At 40.2% G+C, this 14,457-nt stretch overlaps 1 protein-coding gene across 1 annotated transcript; it reads right to left on the bottom strand.

Moving 5' to 3' along the window:
* Nucleotides 1-2,913: 2,913 nt before the first annotated feature.
* Nucleotides 2,914-9,549, bottom strand: nr1d2a (nuclear receptor subfamily 1, group D, member 2a). The gene is made up of 8 exons (XM_023286592.3): nt 9,239-9,549; nt 6,803-7,039; nt 6,620-6,708; nt 6,367-6,511; nt 5,552-6,255; nt 5,257-5,442; nt 4,389-4,599; nt 2,914-4,271 (listed from the first exon to the last, which is right to left on the bottom strand). Exons 1-8 carry the CDS (start codon nt 9,267-9,269, stop codon nt 4,072-4,074), a joined length of 1,803 nt encoding a protein of 600 aa, XP_023142360.2. The 5' UTR covers nt 9,270-9,549; the 3' UTR covers nt 2,914-4,071.
* Between the last annotated feature and the right edge of the window lie 4,908 nt (nt 9,550-14,457).

Raw genomic sequence — 14,457 nt, 5'->3', positions numbered from 1 at the left:
ATTTTGGACGACATACTAAACTATGACGTTTTAGTGATATTTTGGATGACATACTAAAATATGAGGTTCTGGTCAAAATTTGGACGACATACTAAACTGTGACGTTTTTGTCATATTTTGGACGAGATACTAAACTATGGACTTTTTGTCACATTTTGGACAACGTACTAAACTATTACGTTATTGTCATATTTTGGACGACATACTAAACTATGACGTTTTGGTCACATTTTGGACGAGATACTAAACTATGACATTTTGGTCAAATTCATATCCATAAGTGACGAGATTTGTTATTTTCTTTTGTTTAGCAAATTGCTCACCATTATTGACCTAGTTGAATGTTTGCAGAGACATCACATTACATTTTGCTCCAGTGTCCACTTTCATTTCAGTTGGTCTGTCATTTATGTATATAGTAACAAAGCCTTCATCCTGCTCTTGAGGTTCAGAGTTCACACAGTCAATATAATTGTCCACTTTAACACCATTAACGTAAAATGTCTCGTCTTCCCTTAGTGTAGACTGATCTATCGTCACTGTGTGTACAGGGTGTCTGAAAGGCTTTCTGTCTGGGTTAGGCCTGTTCTGACTCTGCGGCCTTGACTTGCAGCACTTCCTGTAGTGGTTCATTTTCTTGCAGTTGTGGCATTGTTGTCCAAAAGCAGGGCATTTGTCTCGCTTAGCTGCATGACTATTTCCACAGTTGTTGCATTTTGTGATGATCTGTGTAAATTTTGACTGGTACTTTTTGTTAGAAACCAGTCTTATTACATCAACATTGGTGGCTTGCGGGGCCAGTGTCTCCCTATTTTCTTCAGTCATTTCATGAATGCGACATATTGAAATGGCTTTTGGGAGTGTTAAGTCACTATCTCTCAACAGAGATTTCCTTAAAGAGTCAGTGGTGATGTCACAAACAATCCTGTCACAGATAAGCTCATCAGCTAGATCTCCAAAGTGACAGCTTTTAGCTCTGATCCTTAAATCACTGATGAAAGACTCAATGCTCTCACCTTGCCTTTGACTTCTTGAGTGGAATTTGTGTCTTTCCATTGTTTTGTTGCTTTGAGGATTGCAGATTTCATTAAACTTTCTTTTCAGGCACTCTGGGTCCTCTCTGGACTCCGCTGGGATGATGACGGCTCCGTCCGGGCCGGGTGCGCGAACCTCCGCTGCATATACAAACGAGCGCTCTCGTTCAATGGCTTCCGCTCCTGCCAGGTTGAGGAGAATATAAGCCCTTGTCTTCGCAGGTTTATCGGAGTGTGCGGCAGCAACAAAAATACCATACTCCCGTTCAAAAATACGCCAATTCTCGGCGACATCTTCATTGAACACGACGGGGTCTGGTCTGCGAAATCCGTCCACCATCGCGTCAGCAAAAAATCAACAGGTTGTCCGGCGAAACAGCTACTCACAGGGGAAAAGTCCGCTAAACTTCTGACACCATGTTGAAACTTGTTCCTTTGTGTGTGTCGAGGATCACACAATGTTGCAAAACGTTCCACTTTATTAACTAAACACTTAGCTAAAAGATAGCCTGCAGAGACCACATCCTGGCCACATGACAACAACAAATCGCGCACAGTATAGTGTGTATATGTGATTGGCTGAGCTGCAACAGACGTCAGAGACATGAGTACGGTGGCTCATTGCGAACAAACTTAACAGTCATTTAGTCAAATGATCTACACAGTTTATGCACCGTACCCTGTTTGGCTCCACACTTGCTGAAGACCACTTCCGGTCTCAGAAATTGAAAAAAACGGACATTTGTTCATTTCTGTCTCGTACTGATTTTACTTTTTTGTTATTCTAAATATAAACTGAAAATTAAAGCATTTTTAAAATTTCGTATATCCCTTTTTGATCATGAAAAGGAAAAACGCTTTGATTTCAATTTTAATTTTTGTATTTTAAAACGAAAATCAAATAGCCACTCCTTTTTTGTTTTTCAATACTCGTTTCAGAACGGAAAATCCAATTGCCAAAATATACACGGACCCAATTACATCTCTGCAGACCTTGACAAATACAAAATAAACTGTGTAGTTGTGTATCTAAGCAATGAAGGCTTTCTTCGTCTCCTCAGATGTTTTAGTCTTTGAGGCGTTGGGATATAGCTGCCTAACAAAGTATTATCTCATTGTCATGCATGAATCATAGTGGTCGCCATGTATAAGCTGTAGCACTGAGTAAACATACAGTATTAGAAGCAGCTGACAGACTTTTTTGTTGATTTTTTTCTGTTTTGGCAAAGTTTTGTTTCATTTCTTTATTTATTTAGATAGGACAGTGTATATCATTAAACGTACAATCTCATAAGTTTACACAAGGTTGCAGTAAATAAGTTGGATTTAGCACAAGTGCTAATTTCCATCCGTTGTCCCAAACATAAAAGAAAAACCTACAGGGTTACAGATGTATATATATATATATATATATGTGTGTGTGTGTGTGTGTGTGTGTGTGTGTGTGTGTGTGTATGTGTGTGTGTGTGTGTGTGTGTGTGTAATAGAGTAAAACAAAGACCATGATAAATTAATTCTGACTGAGTAAAACCTACTCTGTTGTTGACTGTCTTAGAGCCAGACTCAAACTTTGGAATCGCTGATTCAGTGTTTGTATTTTGCAGCCATTTTTTTGTCTTAAGTCTGAGAATGAAGCTGGTAGTCGAGTTTTGAGCTCAGCTAAATTGAAAAGTGGGACCATCAGTATACTGTATGCATATAGCGCCACCTAGTGGTGAAAAATAATCACTGCTACTACAAATATTTTATATATCTGTATAATATTCTATAATCTAAAACTGCATACATATATAAAAACTATTCTTGTATTATTTTTCATAAAAATGTATTACATAAAATGTAGTATAGCTAGACATCAATAAAAACACTGAGAACAGAGTATACTTCACTTGCTTTTATTCATACTATATCATATTTATAGTCTATGTCCATCAGATATTTATATACGTATTTATATATATTTATATAGATATTTACATGTGGCAGTTTTGCCAATAGAAGAAAGCGATATTTCAACATGACAAAAACACGTGTCAAAATTCAGTGCTATGCTGAAAACAATTTGATTTACAAAAAAAAAAAACACAAAAAAAGCAAAAACCAAAACCAGACTGGGAAAATGGCAAGAACACTGTTGTGATTACATTTGCGTAAAGCCTCTACATGATGCTGTGTCACACTATTTGTGGATTTTGTGGTACTTGGGTTTTCTGCTCCAGAAGTTGTGCAAATGTAGTGTTTTCAATGGCGTCATCAACTCCCCCAGAAATCACCGGGCAGTGTATAGGCAGTTGCCGTGGACATGAAGACGTAAACAAAATTAAATAAAAGAAAGCATACACAAGACTATTTACATCGAGACAATAAACTGATGCTTTCTGAGGCAAGGGGAGAAGATCCAAACGGTATCTGTTTGCATTAAGTACAGCCATACATTAGCAGCGATCGTCACACATTCTTCAATACATTTTCTGTTAGCTTGCCTTCCTTGCCAAACATGTAGCAGTCAAAATATTGGACCAGACAGACATGTATGTAAGGTACAGTATATGTTGTCTCTCACATTCACTCACGCAGCAGAGAATACACTTTGGAATTAAATGGCTTTTGGAGAAAACAAACGTTAAACATCAAAAAGAAAGAAAAAAACTCGAATGAATATCAGACTGACTGGTTTCGATTCTCTACAGTATCATAAAGCCACTTACAGACGCTTTTTCTTCTTGAAAATAGAAAAATGCATCCAACTGCAAAACTAAAAACCTCTGACACATGCACTTGCATGTGTTTGTGTGCAACAAGCGTAAGCTAGCTCTTCTATAAATACAGTACATTTTATATTGTTCTTTCTTCAGACCCCACATGGCCTACTTAACAAAAATAGAATAAAAAAACTACTTTTTTTACAGCCTAGAAACAAACACACAACTAGGTTGGTCGAACACAGGGGGCGAAGGGGCAGTCAGAGGCAGGTCCTGGTGGAGGTGGATGTGTGTGGAGGAGGTGGAGAGTACCGGTGTACCCCGCTAGGAAGCTTTCAAGGGTGCACTTTGAACGAGAGCAGTTCCTCTGAATGCATGTTGTTGAGTGAACGCAGCTCGGGAAGTTTGAGCAGCAGCTTGGTGAACGTGGTGGCGGACTCGTCGCCGTGGTTCTGCATCACCAGGTTTCGCAGCGCCCGGATCAGTTTGTCCTGCAGAGCCTCCACGGAGTTCAGGTCCTGGATCCCTGAGCGATCTGAGCCAGAGCCAAAAGAAAGGAACGGTTAACAATGGAGGACATGAGCAGCTGCAGAAACATTCATAGTAAAAGTGATCAATATACACATCAGCGTATTCTGATATAAATCCTTACCGGCTGAGACGAGCACCACGGCGGTGAAAAGGCTCATTTCATCTGAATCGAGCCGCAGAGCCGCCAGCTTCTCGCTGAACTCGCACATGGAGTTGAGCAGCTCACCAGCGCCCAGCGAGCGCAGTGTGTCGAGGCTGTAGCGCTTCCCACTCAGGAAGGTCACCGTCCGCTCAGCCACGTTGAACAGAGAGGCAAATCGGACCATCAGCACCTGGAAGTCAAAAGAGCGAAGGAGCAAAGACTTGTAAGTTGTGGTTTGATTTGTGCAAATGAAGAAGTATTCAAATACATCAAGATGAAGAGCAGGATTCAAATGACTGTCACTGTGACTGGTAATTCTGACAACAGTATTCTATTTAACTTTGGAATTGATCCAAAAGATGAGAACAAACAAAAAAATCTTTCTCTAGCATCTTAAGAGCAGAACTGTTTAGACTGGTAATGCGTGAATTAAATTTTCTATGGTGTCACCCTCCAGATAATTTCATTAGTAAAGGTGCACAGTATCTACAGTCAGTGCCTCAGGAGTAGAGTATTAAGGGACAACGGACTCATTGAAAAGATATCAATAGTTTCCATACATGTAATAATCTACACAGAAACAGCTATGATGTGTCACCTTTTCCCCAGAGGAACCACATGTAACAGAATTTGTGAAGTCCCTTTCATTTCAATCCCGAATGTTATCAGAACAAATATTAGTTCACACACACAGCTGACAGTCTGCTCTGTTTGGAAAAGCCATAGAGGCCCCTTTATTCAGAGCATCTGAAGAGCCTGCAGTGTCTGACTTCAAAGCCAGCACAAAATAACATGAAGTGTTTATGCTTAGCCCGTCTAGCCCTGTTTAGCCTGTTTGCCCTCTTACCTCGAAAGTTCCAGCTTTCAGCAGGCTCACTTGGTCGTGCTCGGGGAGGTCACGGAAGCCCGGGATCCTCTTCGCGAACTCGACCACCTCTCGTACAGCTGGGGTGAAGCTCATGGAAAACTCCTCCCAGATCTCCTGGCTGGGCTTGCGGGGGTCCACATATGGCGACGTGTTCATCGGGCAGACCTGGAATACATGAAGACGCAGAGTTGATCAGAGAGGGCGATCAGAATCCGGTCAGCTTTTTAGCTACTTTTTAAGAGTTGTGATAAATGTCAAAAATGGAAATACTTACCAGATGGGCTCTACTGTTCACACAGCTGCTTGGTCCGTTATAACCACTTGAGGCAGCTTGTCTGTTCAATTCATGTTGTCTTTGGCTGCATTCTGATGGTTCACAGCTAGGGGCGCTGTTGAGCTGCTGCTGGCAAACTTCCCTCTCCTCCCGATAAGCAGAGTTGGTAATATGTTGGTTACTGCTGTAAGAGCTGTGCTGGTAACCTCCCGTGGCCACATTGTTATTCCAGCAGTTCCAGTTCTCCTGTTGCTCCTCCATGCGGTTGTCACACCCGGTTCCCGAGTCGACTGTGGCCGGTGAGGGCGAGGCCTGGCCTTGCCTTGGTGATCTCTGCTGGCTGAATGTGAAGGCATCCTGGTGCTGCCTGCTCACTGTGATGACAGCCTCATCCTCGCTGCTGTCTGCACAGGAGGAGGCCGAGCTGGAGTTGGTGTCCATGGAAACCACAGACTCTGAGTCCTGGGGACACTGCGGGGAGGAGGGGTTGGAACACGATGGAGAGTCGGAAGCAGAGGAGGAGGAAGAGGATGGAGACGAGCTGGCATCGCTGCTCATGGCTTCCATGGGAAGAGCGGGGCTCTGGTGGCCGTGCAGCATGCTGTGCAGCTGGCTGTTGCTGCTCATCATGTTGTTCATGGCGTTCTGCATCTCCAACAGCATCCTCTGTTTTTCCCTTTTTGGGATGCGACCAAATCTAACAGCTGACAGTGGAAAATGATTACGTTAAATTTAACAACGAATTAAGGAGCACAAACAGAGAAAAAGCTTTGAAACAAATGGCAATCTCAAACTAAAATAATCTAAATGCTCACCATCTCTGGACATGCCAACTGCCAGACACTTCTTGAACCGACACTGCTGACAGCGGTTTCTGTTGATTCTCATGATGGTGCAGTTCTCCATCTTAAGACACTTCTTATATTGGATGTTTTGCTGGATGCTTCTCCTGAAGAAGCCCTGAGGAACCACAAAATCCCCATTATAAGCATGAGCCACATGAACAAGAGGCCATAAAAGAAAAAACGTTGCAGAAGGGTGATGCATATTTGCAGGAGCGAGTCTCACCTTGCAGCCTTCACAAGCGTGGACACCGTAATGGAAGCCCGAGGCCACGTCACCACACACCTTGCACAACAGCACCATGCCGTTGATTTCTGCAAAATCAAAGATGAGTAGTGATTCATGTGCACCAGATCAGATATGCAATATGCTTATGCAGTCATATAACGATCTGAGTGTTGTGCTTACTCGTGATGCTGCTCTTGGCAGATGTGGAGGATCGGCCGGCCTTCTCCGTTCCGTTGCTGCGGGAGTGGCCACTCTTGGCAGGCGGAGCGATATCCACCACCATGCCCACAGCCCGGCTGGGCAGCGAGGGGCGGGACACAGTCGGTGATGTCGACAGGTAGCCGCTGCTGGGGCTGCTGCTCAAACAGGACTCTGGGGTGGAGGCAGAGCCGGAGGAGATGTAGGCTATGACTCCTCCTGTGGAGAGGGAGGGACGCCGGTTACTTACATAAATGGAAGAGGCTCTTTTAATTACAAAATTATTTACAACATCCATAATGGTGACAATACTTAAATTAAGACACATTCTACCGCTGTAGTTGTAACTTTGAAATGGACTACTGCATTATGTGAACACATGTACTACAGTACAAACAACCGTACAAAGATATCAGATAGCTTTTTTTAAACTCTACATCAAACTTGTCAAAGTTCATGTGAGTCAGAGGTGATAAAAAAAGTTACAATGTCACTCTGTATGTCAAATAAACTCGTGTCAGTGCAGTAGATACAGGTGCTTCTGACACGCCTAGGAGTTTAAGCTGTGTGTGTGTGTGTGTGTGTGTGTGTGTGTGTGTGTGTGTGTGTGTGTGTGTGTTTCCTGGTTGGCTGCGATTGACCTGCTTTATCACCTCCACTGCTTGCTTGTTGGATAACATGATTACATAACACGCCTGGGTCTCTATGCTATGGGAGCGTGCACCGCTGACTTGATTACCAGACAGGGTCACTGAAGCACCAGGGCAACGTAACACTTGCAGAAACTAAAGAATACACAAGGGAAAACATCCACGGTGGGAGTTGTGTAATAACATGTTTGGCCAGATAACAACTTGGGTAGCCATGCTCCAAGAATTTGTTCCGAATTTACAGTTTGGTGGATTCAGACGTTGCAAAACAGTGTTCATTTAACTCTTTAGATTAAGAACGAATAAGAGAAGTCCAGTTGATTTTATGCTGAAGCTCGTAACCTGAATGAGAATCCACAAACTTTTCTGTGGAAAAGTTCATTTATGTATCACAGTTTAAAAGTGCTGTCCAAATTATGAGGCAGGCAGCAACAAAAATATAAGCAAAAAAGCTAGTTTTATTTCTAGATTTTATATTAGGAATTTAAAAAGAATTTTTTACAGTGCTGCAAGTTGATTGTAGGTGATATAAGTAATAAAAAATATTTTTCTAAAAATGATTTACAACGTCTAGAGATGTGCAAATATATGAAGATATATATCCAAAAAAACAAGCCAACAAGTGAAAGAACTACAGTGGGGCGTTGCAGGTTAAAATACCAGACATACTTTCCACACATAAATAACTTTTCCGCATTAAAGCGTGCACCTGCAGGTGTTTACTGGAATATGTGTGTGTAAAAGCTGGAGTGTGTTTTTCTTCAACAACAACTGAAAAAAAGCCCCTGAATTTAAAAGCAGCAGACGATTACCTAACCCCGACCATGACTGTTCCTTTTCACGGCCCACCCACACGTGGACCTGTCATGAATTTCTGTGAAAGCGAAGCGCGAGCAGCATAGAAAAAATCTGGGTCAGCTGCTGCTGTCTCCGGCGGCCTCACGTGGACCGAGCACAGGAGCCTCGCGCCAGCACTGTTGTGCACACAGCGGATTATGAAATGTGCCACGTCACTGGCTGCGCTGCGGCCAATCGGAGGAGAGCTCCGCTGCAGCGTGCGCCCAAACGGCTCCGCCCCTCGACCAATCAGAGCGCTGTTCCCGGGAGCGTGTACACACAGGGCACATGGCTAGGCTACGCTGTCCATGTGAGCGGGACCGGGAAAGTGGAACACTGTTGTTGTGTCAAATGTAAATGTAGCAGCGCCGCACTGGCACTCCTAACCCCGATCTAAAACACGGTTTTACGGCCAAAATAGGCTATTTTATTGCAGTTTAAACGCAAAATAGTGTAACACAATTATTTTTTAAAGTGTACCGACATTATCTGACGCCGAGTTGTCGATTATGATGCTGCAGTACAGCAAGAAAAAATCTGGTCCAGTTTCTGTTGTGCACTCTAATGTACTCTATCACATGAACTACTTGACAGCACTCATTATTACACTAATATGCGCATCTATCTATCTATCTATCTATCTATCTATCTATCTATCTATCTATCTATCTATCTATCTATCTATCTATCTATCTATCTATCTTTCTATCTTTCACAAGTCAATGACACAAATCACTCTAGCAACTTTCCAACCTTAAATAGCCCCCGAAAGGCTCAATTAAACTTGCTCTAATACAAACACTCCTAAACGTTAACTCCACCACTGCACCAAAACAGTCCCAGTTCTTTGCACCACAGAGCATGCAATGAAAATACTACCATCCGCTGCCTGTTTTAACACAATAATCACACCAGACAAGTGTCCTCTTACCGGGCTTGGCTGTCCCAACGTCCTCAGACATCTCCGATCCAGGAAGAAAAACAGATATTAGGCTAAACTCTTGAGTCTGTCACGACCTGTGCCGCTCGTCACAAGAACCACGGGAACTAAACTCTGCGAGCTGAAGGGAAACTGAGCTCCTATCTGGCTGGATTCTATTTCTGGAAATAATGTGCAGGTCCCAGGCGGTGAGTCATGAGGAGCGACTCCTCCAGCGTTCCTGACAGAGGACGGCTCGGGTGGATGTGCAGCTGAGGCGCAGGAACTCCCCCTTGTTGTGTGTGACTGCGGTTTAGTCGAGAGAACTAAATGTTCTCAATAGTGAGCTCGCCCATGTGACCCATTTGTCGGCCACGCCCCTCCGCCCGGCCGCTCGAGCCACTTTAACCCAGTGACACACTTTCAGTACACCGGAGGGGCGGAGCCACGCGCCCCGCCGACGTAACACAGCGACGGTAACACGGCGCTCACGTTGCAGAGCACAACGTGAAGGCTGAGAGCAGCACCCAGACTGGAGTTATCCAAGATGTGCTCAGTTGATTGTAGAGGTCACTGACGCTGCAGCAGCGCAAGTTCCACACAGCAGAAGTAGAGGAAGTACACAGATGTTGTACTTTAGAAAAAACAAAGCAGTACGACAGTGCAGAAATACTCTCCTGCAAGTACAAGTCATGCATTTACGTTTACTCTTAGGTAAAGTGCCAGTAACACAGTGTAAATGTACTCCCATATAAGGAAAAGTCCTGCAATTATAGTCACACTTAGGTAAAGTACCAGTACAACAAAGTAAAAGTACTCTCTTATCAGGACAAGTCCTGCATATGCATTTATACTCAAAGTAAAAATACCAGTACCATAGTATAGAAGTACTCTCATACAAGTAAAAGTAATTCATTGAAATTTATACTTAAGTAAAAGTACAAGTGCCACACCGTAGAAGTACTCTGTTACAAATAAAAGTCATGCATTTTTATTCACACTTAGGTAAAGTACCAGTACAGCAGAGTAAAAGTACTCTCTTATAAGGACAAGTGCAGCATTTATACTCAATGTAAAAATACCACCACCGTAGTATAGAAGTACTTTCTTGCAAGTGAAAGTCATGCGTTTACATTTAAAGTAAAAATTCTATTACTGCAGTGTAGAAGTACTTTCTAACAAGAAGTACTCTGGTACAAATAAAAGTCATGCATTTACATTTATACTTAAAGTAAAAATACCACTACCACGGTGTAGAAGTACTCTCTTTCTGGAAGTACTCTCTTATATGGAAAAGTCATGCATTTACATTTATACTTGAAGTGAAAATACCACTACCGGAGTGTAGAAGTACTGTGTTACAAGTGAAAATAAAACATTTGCATTTATACTCAAAGTAAAAATACAAGTACCACAGTGTAGAAGTACTCTCATACAAGTAAAAGTAATGCATTGACATTTATACTTAAGTAAAAGAACAAGTACCACACTGTAGAAGTACTCTGTTACAAATAAAAGTTATACTTTTATATTAATTTAGGTGAAGTACCAGTACAACAGAGTAAAAGTACTCTTTTATAAGGAAAAGTCCTGCATTTACATTTATACTTAAAGTAAAAATACCACTACTGCAGTGTAGAAGTACTTTCTAACAAGAAATACTCTGGTACAAATAAAAGTCATGCATTTACATTTATACTTAACGTAAAAATACCACTACCGCAGTGTATTCTCTTACTAGAAGTACTCTTATATGGAAAAGTCATGCGTTTCCAATTATACTTAAAGTAAAAATACCATTACTGCGGTGTAGAAGTACTGTCTTACAAGTGAAAGTAATGCATTTGCATTTATATTCAAAATAAAAATACCTGTATAGAAGTACTCTCATACAATTAAAGGTAATGCATTGGCATTTATACTTAAGTGAAAGTTCAAGTACCACACTGTAGAAGTACTCTATTACAAATAAAAATCATGCATATATATTCACATTTAGGTAAAGTACCAGTACAACAGAGTAAAAATACTCTCTTATAAGGACAAGTCATGCATTTACATTTATACTCAAAGTAAAAATACCACTACCGCAGTGTAGAAGTATTCTCGTACAAGAAGTACTCTGTTACAAATAAAAGTCATGTATTTACATTTGTACTCAAAGCAAAAAATACCACTACTGCAGTGTAGAAATACTTTCTTACAAGTGAAAATCATGTGTTTACATTTATACTTAAGTAAAAGTACCAACACTACTGTAGAAGTACTCTTTTACAAGTAAAAGATGGCATTTATGTTCATTCTTAAGTAAAAGTACCAGTACCACAGTGTAATGTACTCTGTTGCAATTACAAGACATGCATTTATTTACATTCATACTTTTAAAAAGTAAAAGTATCAACATCACTGTGCAGAAGTATTTGTTACAAGTAAAATTCAGACATTTACATTCATACTTAAGTAAAAGTACTAACGCATCGCGTAAAAGTACTGAGTTACAAGTAAAAGTAATGGATCTACATTTATGCTTAAATAATCCTACTGATAGCACAGTGTAGAAGTACTCTGTTACAAGTAAAAATCATATATTTTTACTTTAGAAAAAGTACAAATACCACACTGTAGAAATATTCTGTTAGAAGTAAAATTCATGCATTAAAATTTATATTTAAGTTAAAAAAAAAACACCAAAGTTTATAAGTACTGTAGCAAAAGTCATACATTTAAATGTATACTCAAGTGAAAGTACTACTTTAATACTTCATGTACTGAAGTATTTGTATCAAAATATATCTAAGTCCTAAAGATAAACTGAATGGTGTAGTTTAGAATAAGGTACTTAATATTGTTTATGTGTCAGAACGATTGATGCAGTTGTTGAAGCTGCTGAAGGTGAATTAACTTGTACAAAGTTACCAAATACAAAGCAGTGGAGGAGACAGGAAGCAACAGAAAAAAGAAATTCCCAATGATATTACAAACAGCTCAGAAATGTATCCAGCTGCAGTATTAGATTAAAGGTACTTGGTAGCTTTCCACTGACAGTGAGTACAGTCACACATGTACACGTGCGAGGCTGCCGTACTTGAATGTTTCCATGTTTTGCCATTTGACACTATCTCAAGAGGAAGTGCTCACTTCTTTCTTGTACTGTTTGTAAAGAACTCCATGTTCTAAATCTTGAGCCAGCCCACTCGTCTGTGAACTGGGATGCCCTTTCTGGTCTTCTAGCAGGAGTCATTTATTTGTTCCAAATGTTCCAAAAACATTCGGCCAGGCAGTCTCTAGTGCTCACGCTCCGAGCTCAGCTGAAAGTGCTGCAAACTGAAAGTCCACCTTTTCAGCATGGATTTAGGATTGTGTATTTCATTGAATCATTGTTTTTATTGTGTCAATGTCAAATGTTCTTTCACTGTCTTAGTAGTTTAATAATCTCCAATTATTTCATTATTTATGCTGAATTTGTCGTATTATCAGTTTGTGAGTCAGTGTTAATTTGTTTAACGTCATAGTGATCCTGTTGTACTGGACTACATTTAATTCAGAAAACATGAGCATTATTCATGTAAACAGGATCTGAAAAGCCTGTTTAATATGGTGTGAGTACAGCAACACCTTTAACTATGACCTCAGTTATTTTGTACTTTTCTGACCAAACCAACTGAACATTGTAAACTTTGAGATACATACATGCGGCCAATTTTCCTTTAAGCTGACCTCACATCCATCTTACACTGACAGCTTGGAGTGTATGTCGTCATTTCCACATAAACTCAACATGAGAGACTATAAAGACCAAGTTTCCATGTGCTTTGTAGGATTTAACACTGTGCTCATTTGACTTTCTTTCTGTAGACTGAAATGATGCTTTTTTTTTAACTTTTTAGATTAGACAACAACAACCCACAATTTGTAAATTATAAAACTTAAGACACCGATGCGTATCAATCAGTTCTCTTTGTCCTTGCAATTGTGCTTGTAATTAGAATAAAATCACTATTTGTCATTTTATCAGCTTCCTAGAAGTCCCCCAACTCCTCTAGTGGTGACAGACAGACAGACAGACAGACAGACATGTATGTAAATGTGTATGTATGTGTGTATTATAAGTGGTAGTTGAATATTCCACAGAAGTGAGATGGTTATTTGCACCCATATGAGGTAGTTTTATTCACAGATCTTCACAGTTTTATTCTTGTCACCTGACTGTGCTGTTAAATGAGGAGGATGAGGATGAAATTACTAAATTACACCACAGCTATCGGAACATTTTCCACAGACAGTGTGTTTGTCAGAATAGTGTCATTACTTTCGAGGTGTCTTCACATTTCACTTACACTATCACCTGCCATAATTTCAATTTGGCAAATATTTTGGTTTATGACCAACTACAGATGAAACTGAAGACATCTTTGGCCTCAGCTATTTTTGTATTAATCTTCTTACACACTACACTGCCTGCACAGTTACTAAAATAAACTGTGTATCTTAATTTCTTGTTGCTTTCAGTCCATCCAAATGCTACAGAATCTGAAAACTGAATGTTTAACAAAGGAGAGGCGAGTTTTGTCTCTCCCAGGAGAATATATGAGTGTGCACGATTATTAGGTAAGTAAGGGACATAAAGAATTTTTCCCAACTCACTTGTGCATCCTTAGTTTTTAGGGTACGTCTAACAAATAAGTAAAGCAACATTACATTACCGGCCTTTCATAAATATTCTGTAACCAGTATAAGCACCCTTCCTGTCAATAAGCCCTATTAGCCTTTCATCCATGGAGTCTCTTGGATCAAAGCTTTTTTGAATTGTTCACCAGAAGGCGTGTATTCATTCAGACGTGTAACATCCTCAGGTTCACATTAGTATTTAACCCTCCTGTTGTCCTCATTTACAGGCACCAAAATATATGGTTTCCTTGACTGAACAAAATCCAAAAAGTCAGCAAAAAGATCCCCCAAATTTCTGAAAATTTGCAAAACCTTCAGGAAGAAAATTCCAATAATTCCTTAAAAGTTTCCCTTAAAAGTTTTATTTTTTAAAAAATCCCCCAAATTTGGCAAGAAAATTCTTGTAAATATTTTCAAAAAATGAGTAAAAATCTTCCAAAAAAATCCTAAAAATATCTAAAGTGATTACATATATATCAGTGAAACCTCTAATAATATCTTAAGAACATTCACATAAAAATCAACCAAAATCCAGTGAAATTTGCTGGATTTTGGTTGATTTT

The sequence above is a fragment of the Amphiprion ocellaris genome, chromosome 9, assembly GCF_022539595.1.
Source record: "Amphiprion ocellaris isolate individual 3 ecotype Okinawa chromosome 9, ASM2253959v1, whole genome shotgun sequence".
NCBI classification, from domain to species: Eukaryota; Metazoa; Chordata; class Actinopteri; family Pomacentridae; genus Amphiprion; species Amphiprion ocellaris.
This window is presented reverse-complemented; position numbering and strand designations above follow the sequence as displayed.